Source organism: Eutrigla gurnardus (assembly GCF_963514095.1).
Source record: "Eutrigla gurnardus genome assembly, chromosome: 2".
Lineage (NCBI taxonomy): Eukaryota > Metazoa > Chordata > Actinopteri > Perciformes > Triglidae > Eutrigla > Eutrigla gurnardus.
Genome location: NC_139916.1, coordinates 18,600,346 through 18,619,933, shown reverse-complemented (window position 1 = coordinate 18,619,933; position 19,588 = coordinate 18,600,346). Strand labels below are relative to the sequence as shown.

Sequence of the window (19,588 nt, the reverse complement as noted above, 5' to 3'; positions counted from 1 at the left end):
GACCGGATAGAGTTGACCGGACAGCGACAGATGTGTGCACTGCCAATATCCTGTTTTTTTGTCGTCTACCATGTATCCGGAAGTAACTTAAAGCATTATGTAACTATTGTATGCCTATTTAGCTTTAGTGAGTTCTGGGTGTCTCCGACCAACATAACGGTACGACATTTCTATTAGATGTGAAACAAAGATGAAGTGGTCTATTGACGGGGGGTCGCAGGGTATGCCAAGATTCAGTTAAAAAAAAACGATCAATATGGAAATTCACGTTTCCCCCGACGTCAATCCTGTTGCGTAATGTTAATACCGTAATACTCCGCCGTGATCCAGCTCTCGCGGTGTTGCTAATGGAAGTGTCAGAGTGTCAACAACGGGTAGCCAGCAGAGCAGCAGCACTGTCCGGATCAGGGAGGGGGGAGTCAAGAGGCTGTTTAAACGTCGGGTGAGTTTAGTCACATCTCGGATCATCTAACGCAAAAAAAAAAAAGTGATATTTTGCTTAGTGTGTCCAGTCAACGTTCGCGAAACATGATGTTTTTATGCGTACGGCTGCACCTTTCTTTAGCAATAGCGTGCTAGCGTTTGGCTAACGTTACTAACTTGGCGGACCACACAAGGTAACGCTAAGCTAAGTGACGCTTCGGTTAGCCGTTAGCGTTAGCTAGCTGTGTTGTGACTGGTAGCTGCACTGCAAATGTCGCTTTGCCGGGTGTATCCGGTCGTCCTTTATCTGCTATTACTATCAGCGACGTTAGCTTCCATGACCATTATCATGACATGGCTGTCGCGTTTCACAATAAAAATATGTTTGCGTGGTTAGCAGTGAGGTTATGCTAGTTTAAGGCCCATCTCCTATAAAGGCAACTGGCCTGAGAATTGACACTTCAGGTTAACCTATACTATTACTAGCTACTTAGCCGTACGACCTCGATGGTAGCCAGCTAGCGAACACGACTTGATGACACTGGAGTGTGGATTTCATGGTAGCTTTGGCTCTGCTGTCTCATCATTCCCGTGTAACGCTAGTACCAGATTTTCCGAGCCCGAAGCAAATGTTTGAAACAGGGCGACGGTCTCCGGCCTGTTTACCTCCCAACCAGTTGTCACCAGGATGTTTTCTACGTTTTTGTTGTGAGGTGAGCACATGTAGGTGTGATGGCGCTAAACTGATTGTATTTCTCAAATATGCATAGTGATAAGTCATGGTATAACTGTATAGAATGATGCTGCCGGCTGGTACATTAGCCAGTTAAAACACAAGCTAACATACACGAATAATAGACATTTAATTATCTTCTGGTCAGCCAGTTGCTTCTGGGAAATCACTGCCAATGGTCTCAATTGTATTGAAACAGTCCTTAGTATTCAACCACAATCAGTAGTGATTGGTGTCTAATGATCTCAAGTATCAGCTGTTTGATTTTTATTTTTTGCTCTCTTTTGCAGAACATTTGTCTGAGATGGGGGATGATCGACCTTTTGTATGTACTGCGCCCGGATGTGGGCAGGTATGATTTCTGAATGCATTAATTCATATGCATATCTCTATGACACCCCATTTCACTCTCTTTACATTTCACACATCTGATCATCCAGCCCAGAAATCTGAAACAAATGCATGCGTTGTTGCATTTTACTGTTACCACATGAGCTTAATGCAATTTAACTTACAGCCAACCTTGCTGTTAAAGTTGGAGTCACTGTTTCAAATCCATTACGCTTTTTGTCAAATTCAGCAAATATGTCCTCACACCCCCGTTCGCTGTCAATTCTGTGTGCTCATATTACATTTTAATTATATACACTAATATCACAAATTCACCTCAGCAGGCTTTACAATCTGTATTACATACAGCATCCTCTGTACTCCTCATACATTCATGGAAAACATCCAACATGTTTCAGACTGAAGCACACAACACTATTCCAGACATTACAGGGGAAAAGTCCATGGAGGTATAATGAGAAAGGCAGTGGGTGTCAAAGGGACACTGTGTTAGCTGATGTGTTTTTTTTTTTTTTGCAGAGATTCACGAATGAAGACCACTTGTCAGTCCACAAGCACAAGCATGAAATGACATTAAAATTTGGTCCTGCCAGAACAGACTCGGTTATCATTGCAGGTAATGACATTACCGTTTACATTAGTATTAATTAAATGAAGCTGAAGGTTAATCAAGTTGCCAATGCTCTGAACATGTTTATTGATATACTACTGGGATATCTGTTGCCCTCTCGACTAATGTTATATGTTGGGTTTTTTTTTCTTGCAGACCAGACACCCACACCCACACGTTTCCTGAAGAACTGTGAGGAGGTTGGGCTATTCAATGAGCTAGCCAGCTCCTTTGAACATGAGTTTTCAAAAGCACACGATGACGAGAGGACAAAACACCCGGTGAGGAAAAATTGTTAATGTACTTGTTAAATGAATGGCACGCTGTTTCATGAGGTTTTCAATAATAGAATAACCTTTACATTTTATTATTTTTAAATATCTGAAAGGGCATATTCATCTTCTGCTCTCTGCCCAGGCTGCGCCTTTACAAACACCGTCTGAAGTCAAAGTTGAGGATGAGGGTCCTTTACAAGTGGATTCTTCCTCTCCTGGAAGTCCGGATTCCTCCTCCAGCATGTCAGATAACAGCAGAGACTCAAGGGTGAGAGGCAAGGTACACTGCACTGCCACAAACTGTACCTACGTGTGGCTGTTTACAGATTTAATCTCGTTTAAGGGGCTGATCGATGCATTAGTAGACCAGGCATTCCCATTTTCTGCAAGGTAAACTTACTGTTTTTGTCAAAGCAGCGTGGTGGCTTTGAAGATGGAGATGTAACTGCTTTAGTTCCCTGTCAGAATGGGCTGCCTGATGGCCAAGCAAAGCAGTGAATAGTATAAATATAGCATACACTAGGGTTGGGCTGATATCCGGTTTCACCGGTTCTGTACGGGCTTAACCGGTTTAATTTATGCACAAACCGGTTGAACCGGCATTTGTCCTTATCACACGTTCTGGGAATTAAAAATGTTAGACCTGTGCCGATGGCGTCACGGCACTAAATCCAACATGCTTTTCATTAGTAATAAGCAGTAATAATAACAAGTGATTACAATAATATTGTGTTTATTTAGAAACAGATCGGTGAGTGTCCAGTCGGACGGTGCGGAGCATTTAACAAACTCAGAACGTAGATGAAGAAGATAAAAAGACACTGGTTGCTCGCACGAGGCCGCCGTTGTATCAGCAACACGTATATGATGCACAGCAACTTCACTTGCGGTTGGAGACTCGTGTAAATATACAAGACAAGCTAATTGGTCCCATTTTAGAGTAAAATAGGCTGTAAAGCAGGGTATGCTTTAGGGCGTGGCTACTTGTGATTGACCAGTCGCTACCATGGCCTCACCGCCTCGCTACTGTCACTCGGCTGTCAAGTTTACCTCGAATTCTAGAAGGTAACTGTTGACAGCTTCACACCAGAAGCCAGATGTAGCCAGATGCAGTAAGGTTGCAGTTTGAGGTGCCGCTCTGTGGCTTGTGTTCGTGACATCCACCCGCCGCTTCTCCACAGTCCAAATATATGGTCACTTCTATTCAAATCAGATATAAATCTGGACTCATCAGACCACTTGACCTTTTTGCATTTGACCATGGCTTGATGCAGGCCAATAATTTGACTCTTCTGAAACCGAGGAACGTCTTTTCCACGACCACATGATATGACTTCCAACATGGTTGTTTAAGAAATGAGAAGCTACTCACTGCATCACTTACGGTTAAATAACTTGTTGCCAGCTCAAACATATGAATCACTACAGTGATTATCCAATAGACTGCTCTTACCTATTTGCTTAGGTAAATCCAGGTGGTGGCTCTTTTTTTTTTTGCCAGACAGTGAACAATCTGGCCATGGATTTTCTGCTGCTTCCAGTAATTTTACATTGCAGAACAGGGGAGTACACGTACAACACCAAATCTGAAATAGTGCTAGCGTTCACATCATTCATAACCTTATTGATCAACTCAATTTGGTAACCTGTGTCGCTGCTTTTTGCTAGCCGCTCAGTGGGGTGAAAATCCTGGAAAGAACGCAGATGGAGTCAACCTTAAAGACTTGCTACTTGAACATTAATAGAATACGTTGGTGAATGGAAAATATATTGTATTCTTATTGATGGTTTGTTAACAGGAGATTCTCACAAAGCCTGTGGCAAGCTCGGCCCCCACTCCAACCATTGTGCGTCCAGGTTCTCTTCCCCTTCACCTGAGCAATGACACACTTCACCCAACTCTGCCATCTCCAACATCTGTCATCACGCAAACGCCGCCCTCCAACAGACTCAGGTAAACTACAGTTTGTTCCTGTTGTTTGCATTTCTTGAGTCCTGGGGGGTTATTTGCAAAATATCTTCAACTGAAGTACTTCTGGAAATGTAAAAAAAAAAAAGTCAGCCTTGCACAGTCCTGCTTGGTTAAATAACGGCACTAACTTGACGAATAATGGACCTTTTTAGTTAATAACACTATGTCTAAGGGGCCTATGACTAATGACGTCTTTTTAAATCAAAGCAAATATATAATTCTAAATACAATGAATAACTTCCTAATAATGTGAATTGTGTGGTTTTTATGCAAATAATCACCATAGATGACAATAATAAGGGAAAAGGATAACATTTAGAATTTGACAACTTACACTGACTTCGGAAGGGTTGAAAGTGTTTTTCAGGACAGTGATGTTATGTAATATGCATGTCATGCACCACATCCTAGGCTGTCGGATTGAGCTGTGACAAGCTCATCCATAAAAGTATGAGGATAAATATCCTCTTCAAACAATGTTGAAGAAAATGGTAATATCCCAAATAAACAATAAAAAGCAATGGAGGGATGCTAATCTGTCATACATCACCAGTTAGAGCGGTGACATGCTGTCAGGATATTGTTGTCATAGAAACAACACCCATGTGCAGCACTGTGATGAAGCATTCTCCAGCGCCCTGCCAGCACTCTTCTGCCAGAGAAAAAATAATAATCACTATATGGACAGACGACCTCTTGCAATATTGGCCACTGATTTTGTTTGTAATGAACTACGTTTAACCTGAGCTTCTGACTCGATAAGTTATGCCTACTTTTGAGAGATCAAATCCCTTTTAAGTTGATACCTCATCTGCATATTCTGTTGCTCCAACTGCCGTATCACTGGTTTTGAGACGCTAGGTACAGATAGCAAAATAAAGAACTTGTGTTTGTAAACCTGTCTTTTGTCGATGGGCACAGAATGGAGGAGCAGCCATTTACAAGTATGTGATTTTTTTCAACAGCTCCCCAACAAGCGCTTATCCACTGGTGAGACTTCCCAATGTGCAGACAATTCCTCTCCTGCCCAGTCCTGTGCAGATGACCTCAGTTATATCTGTAAGTTATGTCAAAACATCGAGAGTATATGGCAAATTCTACCTTAAAAAAAAAAAAAAAAAATTCTCTAAACGTACCATATCCCGCCTCTCTCTCCCCCCCCACCCCCCGTCCCTGTACTTTTTGAATGTGGAGCTTGCGAGGCCAGTGAACTCAGTGCCTAACATCCCTGGGATTCCAGGACCTCCAGTTGGCGGGGCCAGCAGTGGGTCTTCCTCTCCATCTGGGTACAGTCTGCACTCTGACACAAAGATGGTGAGATGATGATTCATATTGGCATCAGTTGTGTAGGTGTATTGTTTTACATTTGTAAAAAAAAAAAGCGAATACACTCACATGACATCTGCATCACTATTTTAACAGTGCTTTTAGTGATCTTAAAGTTAAATTACCCACACTGAGCGTTGTTTGCGCGTCTTTGTAGCGGCTTAAGGCAGCTCTAACTCATCAGGGCCCAGCAGCACAAGAAGGGGCCAGTGGGGGGACAGGATCCTTCCCTGCTGTCCCCCAGCGACAGGAACAGAGCCAACAACCCACTCAAAACTCTGATGCACCATCACCTGCCCAACCCCAGGTAATTCACATGCCCCATAGCCTATATACAGATCCTAACAAGGGTTAGACACAAATGCCTACGGAGAACTTTTTAATTATCATGAATGAACACAGTGACATGGGTACATGTAATAATAATACACCCAAAATCTGTCTTGGATAACATACATTCAAGCCCCAGTTAATTGAGTAGATTGTGCCTTTGGGGAAGCCAGCTAGAAGAGTGCATTCAGTAGAGATCTCCACCAGGTGTGTCTGGGGGCATGTGAGTGGGAGGGAGAGCAGGGCAGGCTGTGTGTCCAGTGTGGTTGCATGACAGTAGCGGAATGAAGGGAGACAACATGGAGGTTAATTATTTAGCTAGCCCTCTACCCTTCATTATCAGCATACAAATACCTCAGCCGCGTACTTCGGATCGGGTCAGGTTGGCCCACAGTGCTCAGTCGCAGCGGCTCAGGACTAACCCCCCATCTGACCATCGAAATTTCGTTGTATAATGACAATAAAAGCACCTTTTACCTTTTAACTTCAGTGAAGAAGAGGAGTAAATGTATCTGGTGTCTTTCATCTCTGACAGAAGTTTGTTAATGTGTTACACTGATGGCCGTAACTCCAAACTCAAAGTACTTCCCTCCAACTGTACTCGGATGAAGTACTTTTATTGACTGTAAACTTGTTGTGTGTTTAGCTCTATTAGCTCCAGACGTCCTTCGCCTTGAGCCCTGTTTTAAACTAATACTGCTGTAATGTTTGAGTGAATACAAACAACAATTGTCTTACCTAGGCATGCAAATCTGGACAGGAACAATTCCTAATCCCTAGCAGAGACAAGATTCCAATCCAAAGTGAAGCACCTGTTGATCACTTGCGGGCCCAACCAGCTGGTTAAGAGGAGTTGGGAGGCAGCAGTCAATCACGGTATAAAACAGTCAATAAAATATTTATTTAGAAAAATTGTTTATCATCGCAACCACGAAGTCCTTGAGCATACAGTCATAATCATGCCCAAAAAACCTATTAGGCTGATGGATCCATTAGTATGTGAGATTAGCTGTGGACAGACAGATGCACACACAAACAAAAGCACAACTTAAGCCTCACAGAGATTATGGATGAACGTTATTAACTTGATATTTCAATGTCAAATGAGCATAACAGTGTTTTAGTCTTGGATGCTACAATAATACAGATAAGGTGTATGTCACTTCTGAATGAAAGCTTTCATTTCAGCCCCTACATGGTGTCTCAAAGCACCGTTGAAACGTAATACGGTACATCACATTGTGTACTGCTTGTGCCTCAAAAGCAAAAACTCGCGAGCATGCACCTCTTTCCCCAGGTGTCCCCTGCTCAGCCAACAGGAGGTCGGCGGCGTCGAGCGTCAGAGATGGACCCCGACGAGAGGAGGGAGCGCTTCCTGGAGAGAAACCGAGCGGCCGCCTCTCGCTGCAGGCAAAAACGAAAACTGTGGGTAAACTCGTTGGAGAAGAAGGCGGATGATCTTGCCAACATGAATGTGTCCCTTTCGGTGAGTCTTCCATTTCCCCGTCACTCCGGGATTGTATTGATAATTTAAACATGTGCAGAGATTGATTATGCTGGGAATGATTTGTTTTTTTTGTTGCTACCAGAATGAAGTAAGTCTACTGAGGAATGAGGTGGCTCAGCTGAAGCAGCTCCTTCTGGCCCACAAAGACTGCCCGGTCACTGCCATGCAGAAGAAGGCAGCTTTCTTAGGTAACCACTGAGGTGACAAGTAAGGCTGTTGGAATGAACTTCGGGAATCGAATATAATTTGAATAGTAAAATAATCAGTACTATTCGAAAGCTGAAATTAGTATTCGATTTATAACGGTAAGCACAGGAGAATGGCAATGTGGTTGTTTTACTTTCTTAATGATTACAGAAGCTGTCAACTGTTGGTAATTCAGCATGTTTATTGGTCATATTTTTGGAACGCCCTCTAGTGGACAGGAAGTAAAACAACCACATTGCAGATAATGGCATTGGCAACATATGAAAATGAACTGTTTTGTGTAGTTCATTTTAATAAGAGGCTGAATTTGAGTTTGAATTCGAAAATTGAAAAAATATGGAATGAAATTTACATAGTATTATAGAGAAACATTGACAGCTCTAGTGTCCAGTAGAGTTGTTTAGATATATTACTAGTTTTGTAAATGCCTCCCATGAAGCATAAAAATGCAGGTTAGTGTATCCGCGATGCACCAATCCGATATCATGACATTTATCAGCTCATTTACGCGTCACTCGCTACTAGTGGTGGATATTGTCAGTCACCTCACCATTCGATCCAAGGTCACGATTAGATTATTAAACTGTTCTCAATGTATCTCTTTGCATCACAATGCATCTTTATTTTTAATTTAAATAAATGGTTAATTTCTACCCATTAATACAAACAATCGGGTGAATTAAAACCCTTTTATTTATAAAATTCTCAGCTGTTAGAAAAGCCGGACGGTGGTTTTATTTCTTTTCTCAGTCGCAGCTTCTCCGCCATTTGTTGAATGTAAACACTGTGCATGAATTTTACTTAGCAGTCACTCCCCTAACTAAGTTGGGCGGTCTGTTGTATTAATAATCGATTATGGACTTTCCTGCATTGATGCACAATCGTTCTACAAAGCATCGCGATGCATCATACAATCTATTATTTTCCCACCTCTTCTCACCAATCTGTATATCCTGCCTGAACGGTGCATGATAGAAGTAGTTAATAAGTTAGCCGTCTTATTTTTTTCTCATCTCTGGTGAGAGTTGCACATGTGCAGTACCGGTGGGGCAGGTGCTAGCGGGGAGTGCAAAGTTAACCACAGCTAGCATGATGTCAGGAATTTGGAAATATTTAACACCGGAACTCTGTCTAACTAGACGATTAAAAAAAGAAAGGCATAAATCATTCATGCTCTTTATGCATTTGTTAATATTTTCCAAGAGGTTTAACCTGTGCCCAGCCATACAACAATGATCCATCTATCATCTCATTCATCTAATGTCTTTTTACTCGCTCACCTCTCTTAAGGGTGAATGTTTCTTTCTCTGTCTCTAGCTGCAGGAGGAGAGGAAACCTCCAAAGATGCTTCCAGTGAACCCATCAGCTCCCCAGCGGCAGTTATCCAGCATAGACCGTCACCACCCGCCTCGGCCTCCAGTCCAGGGGCCACCATCAACGGGCTGAGCGTCCGTGCTGCAGAGGCGGTGGCTATGTCGGTCTTGGCCGGCATGGGATCGGGCCAGCCGGGAGGGGTCGTCATGGGGACGCAGTCACAGTCAACCCCGAGATGATGTGCAGACGCAGATAGCCAGTATGAACTTGAGTGGCATTTGGAGGCTGGGGCTGGTGCAAAGCATTTTGAAAAGAGGGACCCGCCCTCGGACCCCCGCCCCAGACTGCAACACTCTCGACCCCTCACAGCCAATGATAATCACACAAAGACACGGCACAGTGCCTCCGTCAACCCTCCAGTCCCAACAGGCTCCCTGTTCAGAGACGCTTTGTCACTCTGTGTTTGTAAATATGAAAAGCACGTCGGATACACACGCAGTCATGACGGTTGGAAAAAGTTTTAGATTGGGATGAACTGTATGAATGACTTTTTAAATGTCAGATTCTTCAATTCATTTGCATTTCCCCCCCCCCAAAAAATGCAGCTTCTGTTCAACTTCAGTTCCACACACTGGCTGTGATGAGGTTGGATGCTTTCCAGGCTGCAATATTACTTGTATCTTTCATTTGTATGAAAAGATTTTTATGCCTGATACTGGTCGTCGACATAATGTTTGCTGATGCAGTGAAAGTACGGGGAGAGATTGGCTGGCTGATTTCAGGAGAAGGCAGCCTGGAAAGTTTCTCCTATGCTCTTTTAATGTTTACTTTTCTGTCTTTTTAGTGTTCTGTCCGTGTGTTTTTTTTTAGTTAATTCACCTTGAATACATGTGGTCAGCAAAGTGCATAACAAACCAAATTATCGATGTGCGTTTCATAGTTGATGTTGAATGTATGCCTGACTTTTTTTTACCATCGGTTTTATCCCATTTGGCGTGTTTGTCATTACATTCATCGTGTATTTATCAAACCCCTATGACTGCATGGATTACTCAAGGCTGAAGAATACCACTGTTCGTTTGTACATCATCATACTATCACCTTTTTATTGATCTGCTTTTATTCTGTTTTAAAATATGAAATTACTGATGCAAGTTCCTTGTTATGTAAGGATTACATCCTCAGTCCTAATGTCACTCTTGAAATGGTTAGCTTGAGAAGGCCTTTAAATGATAATCAAACTTAATAGATTTTAAATCATTTACCCTGGCATTTCAGTTGAGGAAAAGAGTAGTGCAATATATTTTTCTATTGAATATCAATCTTGCATTTATCTGTCATGTGCAGCCCAGCCACTGAGGGGGGATCTTGCCTATTTCAGTTGTTACGAGGAGACTAGAGAATATGTGAATGAGTTTCTTGAGTGAATGAGATCCATGACAAGTGCACATCTGTAGAGAGGTGCATTCCAACAATTGAAAAGCTGTCTTTGTGTCATGAAGTAGACTTAATAGTTGTGCAAGGTGCTTTGAAATTTTAAGTTTTGAAATGCAGATTTTATACCGCAGTGTACTTCCAAGAATATCATGGTTTATTTCCTTTTTATTGCTCTCTTGTTTTGCCTTTTTTTTTTTATAACATCATTGTTTTTCCTCTGTGGGCATGTCAGGCTCCCCCCCTCCATCATGTGATTAGTATGTCCCTTTATTTTGTGAAAGAGCATAGATGTCTTATGTGTTAACGCAGGTTGAACCACATGAAAAACATGTCTGATATCTGTATGGAGAGAGTGTGTCAAATACTCAGGCTTCAAGATGGGGAAAAAAATACTTGTGTATGTATAGTCTCAACAAATGAGTAAGTTGTCTCGGGCAAATAAAATAAATTAATGAGAATGAGAAGAAACTCATTAGCATGTTTCCACCCACTTTGTGCCCTCATACATATCCATTACATTGAAGTCATAAGAACATAAATAAGTTCATATGAATATGAGAAAGAATTAGCAAACAGTGATGAGCTCTATTTGAGAAGAAGCATGTTTCAGAGCAGCCATTTTGACATGTCATTGCAGGGCAAATTAATAACATTCGTTGTGGCCCTGTTCCATTTAGGTTGGTCTGGGACCTGGTATCCTGTATGGTGGCTCACTGCCAGGGTGGTGACACTAAATGCATATCTTCTAACATGTGGACGAAGTGAATTAAGTCTGCTGCATGATTGAGATACTAAGTCATTATTTTTGACATATTAAGTCATTATTTTTGACATATTAAGTATTTTTTTTGACATACTGAGTCATTAGTTTTAGATACTAAGTCGTTGTTGTGATAAAGTGTCTCTTCTTTGCTGATGTGGCGTGAATGGGCTTCCACAGTGGGCTCTGTCGGGGTCGATGATCATGCATGAGAGGCACGAAGTGGGCCTGGCCTCCTCCACCTGAGGGCGGAGGTTGGAGGGTGGAGGGTGGAGGAAGGCAGGGAGGCAGCCAGGTGAGTCGGATCCGGAGCAGCGCTGTAGAAACACAACAGCAGAGGGAGCAGAGAGTCTGTCACAGCGATCGCCGTCATCCCGGGTCACGTGACTGGAGGACTCCTCTGGCGAGTTGTTCCCATCTCCCACAGTCATGGCGGTGTCGGGGAGTCGCGGAGATGGAGTAATCGCCACCTCCAGTACATCCTGATCCGTTCCCGTTGTCGGCTCCGCGCTGGACCGGACCTGCCCTCGTCAGAGATATCGCAAACATCCCGCGAGCCGCCGCGCCGCCGACGATGGCCGACCGCGGCGTCGACCCGTCGGCTCTGCCTAAAGAGGTCAGGGACCAGCTGGCGGAGTTGGATCTGGAGCTATCCGAAGGTAAGGCTGCCGCACAGCGGGCGTTCTCGTGGGAGCCGCGGCGGTAATGAAAGCAGACGGAAGTTGAAGTGTGCACCTCGAGCGTGTTTACGTGCATCCGACAGTCCTCCCGTGTCGGCGGAGTGAGACTCCGAGCTGCTGCAGTGGATCCGGGCACGACTACAACAAACAACACACACACACTGACCTCCTTTTCAAGCTGTCATCTCTCCATCTACAACCATTGTTGCTTTTATCGTACGTAGAGGCATTTGCGTGTTGTTGTTGTTGTGAATAAATGTGTTTATGTAAGTAATGCGGCATGTTTTAGACCCCCCCCCCCCCCCTCCATGTTCTTATGATCCACATTATCTGCCTGCATTTATGTCATGCATTGCTCAACACCACAGCCATATAAGCACATATAGAAATGGGTCAAGTTTGTCATCCCTTAGGCCCTGTGTGTGTGTGTGTGTGTGTGTGTGTGTGTGTGTGTGTGTGTGTGTGTGTGTGTGTGTGTGTGTGTGTGTGTGTGTGTGTGTGTGTTTTGCAACCTCAGACATTAGTGGACACTAAATCATGCTGTGCCGTCCGACACTTGGCTGCACTCGGAGCCTGAACCCCTGAAACTGCTGCAAACACGGGAGGGGTATTTGTTTTATAAGAATGACTGTGGGGAATGGGAATATGGCTGTTATGTAAGTCTCCTCCTCACACTGTGAATCACAGTGCAGCAGCTTGATTGGTGCTGTGCAGCTCCCAGGTGCATGGTGGGGGTATGAGTAATGTTGTGTTTCACATGGAAAGGCAGACAGGCAGGGGGGGACAAAACTAGGAGGGGGGGCAAACAAGCTGCTGTGGATCTTGATGATATTCCTCACTCGTCCCACTTCAGTATCTCAAAGTGCAACCAAGCTCAGGGCTTATATGACACAAACTCATTTGGTTAATGGCTGCATGTTGTTTGGGGGTATCAGTTTACCTTGACAGTATGTCATTCATTATACAGGGTGGGGCGCTTTGACCTGAGCTACTGTAGTGTTCAGTCTGTGTCCTGGTTAATAATAGACACCAATTAAGTGCGTGATAATGAGGCTGGATAATGGAGGAGGGGATGTTCACCCTGCGTTCAACTGACTTCACACGGGTGAGAGGCGGTGCATGATGGAAAATCACTGTGTAATCAAGTGTACGATATGCCGATTGTTATTTGAGCACAGTGGCACGTTTGCAAAAGTTCGGTAGAACCGTATTTAATGTAAGTGCCATAGAGGAAAAACATAACTCACGTTTGTTCCACGTCTGAAGGCGAAGTTTTGAATCAAGTCTATTGTGAAAATGTGGAATAACAGACATGAGATAAAAAAATGAAAACGGTCCAGAGACAATTTATAATATCTGGAATAAAACGAGTCGATGCGCTTTTCAGTTGAAGCTTATGTTAAAAGACTGAAGACTAACTGTATTCAATTGCATTATAACACAGGTTGTTAACTGAATTATAGAGCTGCAAACTATGATTAGTGTTGTTCATCACAAGTTTAAAGACCCAAAGGTGCCGTGTCCAAATTGCTTGTTTTGTCCAACCCTTCAAAACACAAATATAGTTTATAATAACATAAAACCAAAATGATTAATAAAAATTGTCGACAGTTAATTTGTCAATCGTCTAATCATTTCAACTACTGGTTATATATGCAAAGTAAAAGTCAATTCTTGAATTCATTCTTAGGGATTCAACTAACGATTATTTGCATCGTCGATTAATCCGTCGAATAGTTTATGATAAATCTGTTTGGTCCAGGATCTAGCTCTAGTAATTCTCTTAACGTGTCCATCAGATCTCCAGATAATAACTTGACTAGAGTCAGGAATGAGTTGAAGTCCTCTCTTCTGTGTTTCTGCTGCAAAGTGAGAGTCATCTGTGATGATCTTTAGTTTTTTAAGGCTAAAGTTTTAAGAGTGGTAAGGTGACACACTCAGAGTGGCTGAGCCTCAGAGGATAACGGCTCCATCGTTTGTAACTTTAGATCAGAGGCGGCTCTTTCGCTAATAAAAAGGCCCGGTGCTACCCAGATGCCCCGCTCCTGTATCCGCGTCATCCAGCCCGATTAAGTGCGTTCGCCATCTGCTCAACACCGACGGGACAGGAGAGCAGCAGCTGGCCGCCCCGACCAGTCTGAAACCTTCTCATGGATATCTCTTACATGGCAACAATCACCCCATTGTTATCGCAATGCATGGGACTCCCCTAGCAACAAACGGAGGAAAATATGCATCAGCAGTTTTTTGTTTTTTTTCTTCACAGCAATAGTTGTTGGCTGCTGTGCGTGTGCGAGAGAGAGGAGAGAGAGAGACTCCACCTACTTTAACCTCAGTGACTGTAAGGACACAAAGAAAGCCATTGAGGGGATCAAAGACTTGGTGATTGAGCCAGACTGGAATTTAGAGCACTGAACTCCAAGTGTTTAAGCTGCTCAGCGCAGAAGTGTGTGGCCATTATAGTGTCTGCCGCTCTTGTGTTTATATGGAGTGTGTGACTGACCGGCGACAACAGTCAGTGAATAGCATCAATCATCATAGGTCATACAGAGTATTGAAAAAGTGCCTGGTACCCAAAGTTGGCATTAAATGTATTTTATTCTGGCAAAGTTACGTGGCTGCTTGTATTTAGACAGGATTTAATATTTGAGAAGTTTAGAGTATTTTGTTGAATGGGGGTGAAACGCATCTTGTACATATATAAGGTGTGGACCAACCTCGACTTTTGCTGCAACACGACGTCATCCAACAAGCCACGAAAGTCACCTGAAAACCATTGTGACAAAGGATAATATAGCTGCCACTGTGATAATCCAAAAAAACCTAAAATAACCAGCAATGCAGCACCAGAAACACAAAGTAGAGCCGAGGCTGATGGGAATTCCATTAATTTGGTCATAAAGCAATGCATTGGACACATAATACGTGTTGAGCCGATCACCAAAGTTATTCTAATTAATGCTGGTGGGAACACGGATGTCTATTTCAAGGCGATCCATCCAGACGGTCATAGCGGTCGCTTGCGTGGCTGAAACACATTGGTGCTGAAACTGGAACGTTGCCACGCTTATCGACACATTTGACTCACAGTTCTGCTCATAAACTCTGGTGCACGCCATCTTATATAAACAACTATATGTGACACATGTCCAGTAAAGCGGGCGGCTCTGCACAGGTCACAGAAGTTCAAGCTTTACTCCTTAATAAATCGCCGTCCCGTTCTGTGCTGGGACCGCCCGGGCTGATAAGTGGATGTGTGGATTTTCTAGCGACTAGCGTCCATCCCGCCGCCTGCCTGTGATGTTGCTGTGAAGAGGCAGGTTTTCATCTTGGCAGCATGTTCCATACTGAGAGAGAGCTGCAGAGAAACGAGAGATTACGCTCCTGCCTGTGTCTCTCGATCTAGGTCACAGAGCATCAGGGGGCAACAGGCCTGGCTCATTTAGCCTGTGAGTCACACTGGGCCAGGCCCGCTGCTGGGGATCTCTCACCCACCCTGACACCACCACTGTCTTCTTCCTAACTGTGAGGCCGCCGCTATTCAATGACCAAAGCCAACAATGCAACTGTCTTTCTATACATTTCAGCTTCACAACCTCGTCTTAGGCACTCTGCCTCAAGGTCGTTCCTTCCTAAGATGTTATGTTTTACCAGTGGATCACAAATATATTCGTTCCTTTTTTAAATGTCCTAAAACGGCTGGGCATGGAAGTTTCTAGCAAACATTACTGAAGAGGAGTAAACGGTGCATTTGTTGGGGATTTTGAGCCGTGGATTAATATACAGCTATAGCGCTAGTGAGTATTTATGGAAGCTGGATGATAGATGTGTGGGACGATAAGTCGATAGTTTCTGAGTTGGACATATTTAGCTTTTCCTTGTCATGGTAAACTCAACAGTATTGCAGGGATGACTCATTTTTTAAGATAACCAGGCCTAAAACCTCATTGCTGAGTTTCATGACTGCAGCATTGTATATGTTTTTATGCATTTGTTTTTGAAAATATACAAAAATTACAATCAATTGAGAAGTGGCAGAAGAATTGATGTAGCTTTAATGGGAAATCAACTATATTGCCTATGGATACGTTTATTGCTGGTTTTGATCTTTCCATGGGATTTGATTAAATATTACCAGATGTCTCCTTTAGTCTGATGGGCTGGAAAACATGGGCTGTGTGTGTGTTTGCAAATGTGTCACCACGCTTACACAAGCAGTAATTCATGCATGTGTTCACGCAGCATTGACAGGCTAAATCACCTTCCTGTCCCTGTCTATTTAAAAGCTCATTAGCTGTTGCAGAAGAGGTGTATGTTGATCTCCAGCCAGCGCCGCCAACCATGTTACACAAAAACACGACAGGAATGCATGTTTTTGGGTTATGTTTTTGGAGTATTATATAACATCTTGTGTGTCAAGACCTGAGGATCTATTGAAGCCCTGTGTACAAAAAAGACTGAATAATTTAGAACAGACTTGAGCACAGGCCTCTGCACAGACACGCAGACCAGCATCAGCTGACTCGCTGAACCGCCCACTTTCAAGTCCAACGTGTAGTGTAGGTGCATGGCTCTCAACCAGTCTGATTTTAAAGCTTCACTAAACCTTCTGGTCATTTGAAACTGTTTTTTAGGATTTTCTGCTTTCCTCTGTTTTATAAATGTAATTATTTGGGGGTTTTAGATTGCTGGTTGAACAAAATGACACATTTGAAGACGTTGGCTCACACTCAGTGAACTTTTTTTCTGATTTGAATAATAGGCATGAACAGCTTCCTTCTGTATATGTATTTACTTCCGAATGCATGTGATCGCCCTCATCATACGGTGCTGGCCTGTATCATCACTATGGTGTTATGTAGAGGTGTAACGATTCATTCGATGAATCGATGAATCGATTGTCAGTCCTATAGATTCTACTAAATCAATCTGCTACAATAAATAAATAGAATGAATCGTTTTGGCTTCACCAATAATCGATATAAATGCATTTAATCGGATTAATCGTGATTCTTACTTATGATTAATGTTTTAATACGTTTAAGACACTCTCTCCCCTGCCAGCATGTAGTCTACTGAAAATGTAAAAAATAACCAAGCATATTTTAATTACATTTTTGTATTCAGCATAAAATATTATGCAGGTTTACTTTTTTATAGAATAAATATGTTATTTTTTCACCTTTCAGAAGAATACAGATAGTCTCACTCGCATTATTGCATGTTTATTTAATGGATATAGAACTTTGGTTACAAGTTACTGAATCGAATCGTGGTTTAGAGAATGGAATGGAATGGAATCGTTACAAAAAAGAAAAATCGTCCTTGAATCGAATCGCAAAATACTGTATCGTTAATCGAATCGAATCGCTGTGAAGCCAAAGATTCACACCCCTAGTGTTATGTGTTATGTTCCCTCGTGCAGCGCCACATGGACCTGATTCCTATGGACACGGCGGTGCCCGAGCCCCCCTGCTTACACACACACAAACACAGTTTAACTTCATCAATTCTCCATAAAGCTTTTCCAGATTAGAACGTCCATATGTTGGAATCTCACATACAGTAACACAATCGAATGCTCCGCTAAGCTGTTAAAACCGTTACAGAGGAAACACAAGCTTTCTGCCGCTCCATCAAAACTCGTCGACAAGCTGTGTTCTTCCAAAGGCTGCTCAGAACCTGACAGAGAATGTAGATCTCTCTTTGGCTGATTCTGGAGGATAATTCATCCTGTGTATCATTAGCAGCCCTCACTGTCACATAAAGCATAGCATAGCATGGCTATCCAGGCAATCCTCATCAACCCATGAAGTCAGCAAATACGTGACCATGTGGTATTTCCTGGTATCTCAGCTCAATAGTCATTCATTGAATTAGTCATCATAAAAGCCACTGATGGTATCCGTCCTTGTGATATACTTGGATGATCTATGATTTTATGAGTTGATAAGGTGGACTGCTGTCGTTTTGATGGTGATCCAACCAGAGATCCTAATCCAGGCCCTCCTGACCCCTCAGACCTGGAATAAGAACTCATTCCACTTTTTATCAGCCTCTTGTTGGATTATTATCCAGGTTTTGTCTTTTGTTTTTGTACTAAGTGTAAAAACTGCCTTCCCCCCATTTATAGCCCCTGTCCTAGCTAATTCCCCCAGTTTTTTTTTTTAAGAACAATCTCCCCTTTAAATTTCCTCTCTTGGTGTTTCTTCCATTTTTTTCATTATTTGCTGTGGTGTTTTTGAAGTTGTTTTTCTCTTCTTTATAGAGTGGTTGGGCTGGAAGCGTGGGTATTGTGGGCCTGTAAAGCGCACTGAGACACTGTATGTAGAAGTGGGCTGTGTAAATAAACTTGACTGCAGCATATGCTCACCAGATCACCTCCAGTGACGGCAACAAAGAATAAAGTCTTTTGAGTTTAACAGGCAGCATTAAACGCCATTTCCCCACACATATACAACCGTTTAATTGCTATAATGGAGGGGGAAAAGTTCCACAGAATGTTTCTCTGCTTCAGAGACTCCCGTATCACTGGGATTACATCATTCCCATGAACTACTCAGGGCTTCATACCAGGGAGTAAATCCCACAGGAGAATATGCTCTTGTAGGTGTTATGTTGCATTTGTAACAGCTTTCCACTAAGTGTTGAAGTGTGTGTGAAGTGTAGTATGTCAAGTGTGTGAGCCGCGCCCTCTTTCCTTCTGTTTGCTCTGCACAGACGGAGAAGAAACGTTTGACAACGGGGGGTGGGGGGGTGGGGGGGGGGGGGGGGGTGGTGGTGGAAGGGAGTCACTGTCTAAGTCACCGCTTTTCAGTTATCTTATTTATGACGTGCGTGTGTGTGTGTGTGTAGGTGTGTGTGTGTGTGTGTGTGTATGTGTGTGTCGTCATTCCCTGTTGGAGTTGAGTTTAACGAATGTGTGGCGTGAAACATGAATCACTCTGTTACCTGAGGTGGCCGCACCCTGCCTGCTTTTCCAGAGGGAGAGAATCACTTGAGACCTGCAGAGAAGTGTGTGTGTGTGTGTGTGTGTGTGTGTGTGTGTGTGTGTGTGTGTGTGTGTGTGTGTGTGTGTGTGTGTGTGTGTGTGTGTGTGTGTGTGTGTGTGTGTGTGTGTGTGTGTGTGTGTGTGTGTGTGTGTGTGTGTGTGTGTGTGTCAGGGATTTAGGCGTTTATAAAGCACTTCTTTCACTCACCAATCCCGTCATACCAGTTGTCTGAGTCAACATATGTACCTGTATATCTTCTCCTTACGAACTTGTGAAAGAATAGTATAGTTGAAAGAATAGAGTACACTTAGCCAGAACCAGAAGTGCAAAAAGTATTGTAAATACTAAATGAGTATATAAATATTGTAAATATATTGTGGTAATCCATCCATCATCTACCGCTTATCCAGTATTCACGGTTGGAGGGGGGCTGGAGCCGATCCCAGCTGTCATTGGGCGAAGGCGGGGTTCACCAAGGACAGGTGGCAGGGCCGACATGTAGAGACAGACAACCATTCACACTCACATTCATACCTACGGGCAATTTAGAGTCATCAATGAACCTATCCCCATCCTGCATGTCTTTGGACTGTGGGAGGAAGCCGGAGAACCTGGAGAGAACCCACGCTTACACGGGGAGAACAGGCAAACTCCACACAGAAGGAATCGAA

General features: G+C 43.1%; 2 protein-coding genes across 7 annotated transcripts in view; both read left to right on the top strand.

Moving 5' to 3' along the window:
- Positions 1-330: 330 nt before the first annotated feature.
- On the top strand, positions 331-9,639 carry atf7b (activating transcription factor 7b). 5 transcript variants are annotated; one of them, XM_084023742.1, is made up of 12 exons: positions 331-442; positions 1,447-1,508; positions 2,027-2,123; positions 2,274-2,398; positions 2,535-2,660; positions 4,192-4,346; positions 5,330-5,423; positions 5,559-5,678; positions 5,848-5,997; positions 7,318-7,506; positions 7,610-7,715; positions 9,052-9,639. In XM_084023742.1, the coding sequence occupies exons 2-12, from the start codon at positions 1,461-1,463 to the stop codon at positions 9,285-9,287; spliced, it is 1,446 nt and encodes a 481-aa protein (XP_083879868.1). In that variant the 5' UTR covers positions 331-442; positions 1,447-1,460; the 3' UTR covers positions 9,288-9,639. The 5 variants fall into 5 exon arrangements, with proteins under 5 accessions (XP_083879868.1, XP_083879866.1, XP_083879870.1 ...); XM_084023740.1 differs by having other exon boundaries at positions 2,535-2,672; XM_084023744.1 differs by having other exon boundaries at positions 2,535-2,672; positions 9,025-9,253.
- A 2,028-nt stretch (positions 9,640-11,667) lies between these two features.
- Positions 11,668-19,588, top strand: part of dip2bb (disco-interacting protein 2 homolog Bb) — a 32,162-nt gene continuing 24,241 nt past the window's right edge. The window contains exon 1 of one of the 2 annotated variants that reach the window (XM_084023693.1): positions 11,668-11,904. In XM_084023693.1, coding sequence (XP_083879819.1) covers positions 11,820-11,904 — 85 coding nt within the window. In that variant the 5' untranslated portion in view covers positions 11,668-11,819. The remainder of the gene's footprint in view (positions 11,905-19,588) is intronic. The other variant, XM_084023694.1, reaches the window with a different exon arrangement.

Bases quoted from the DNA above. Each gene is read 5' to 3' on its own strand.
- atf7b (XM_084023740.1), top strand. From the start codon at position 1,461: ATGGGGGATGATCGACCTTTTGTATGTACTGCGCCCGGATGTGGGCAG. The intron at 1,509-2,026 runs GTATGATTTCTG...TTTTTTTTGCAG, and splicing joins CTGCGCCCGGATGTGGGCAG to AGATTCACGAATGAAGACCA. The intron at 2,124-2,273 runs GTAATGACATTA...TTTTTCTTGCAG, and splicing joins AGACTCGGTTATCATTGCAG to ACCAGACACCCACACCCACA.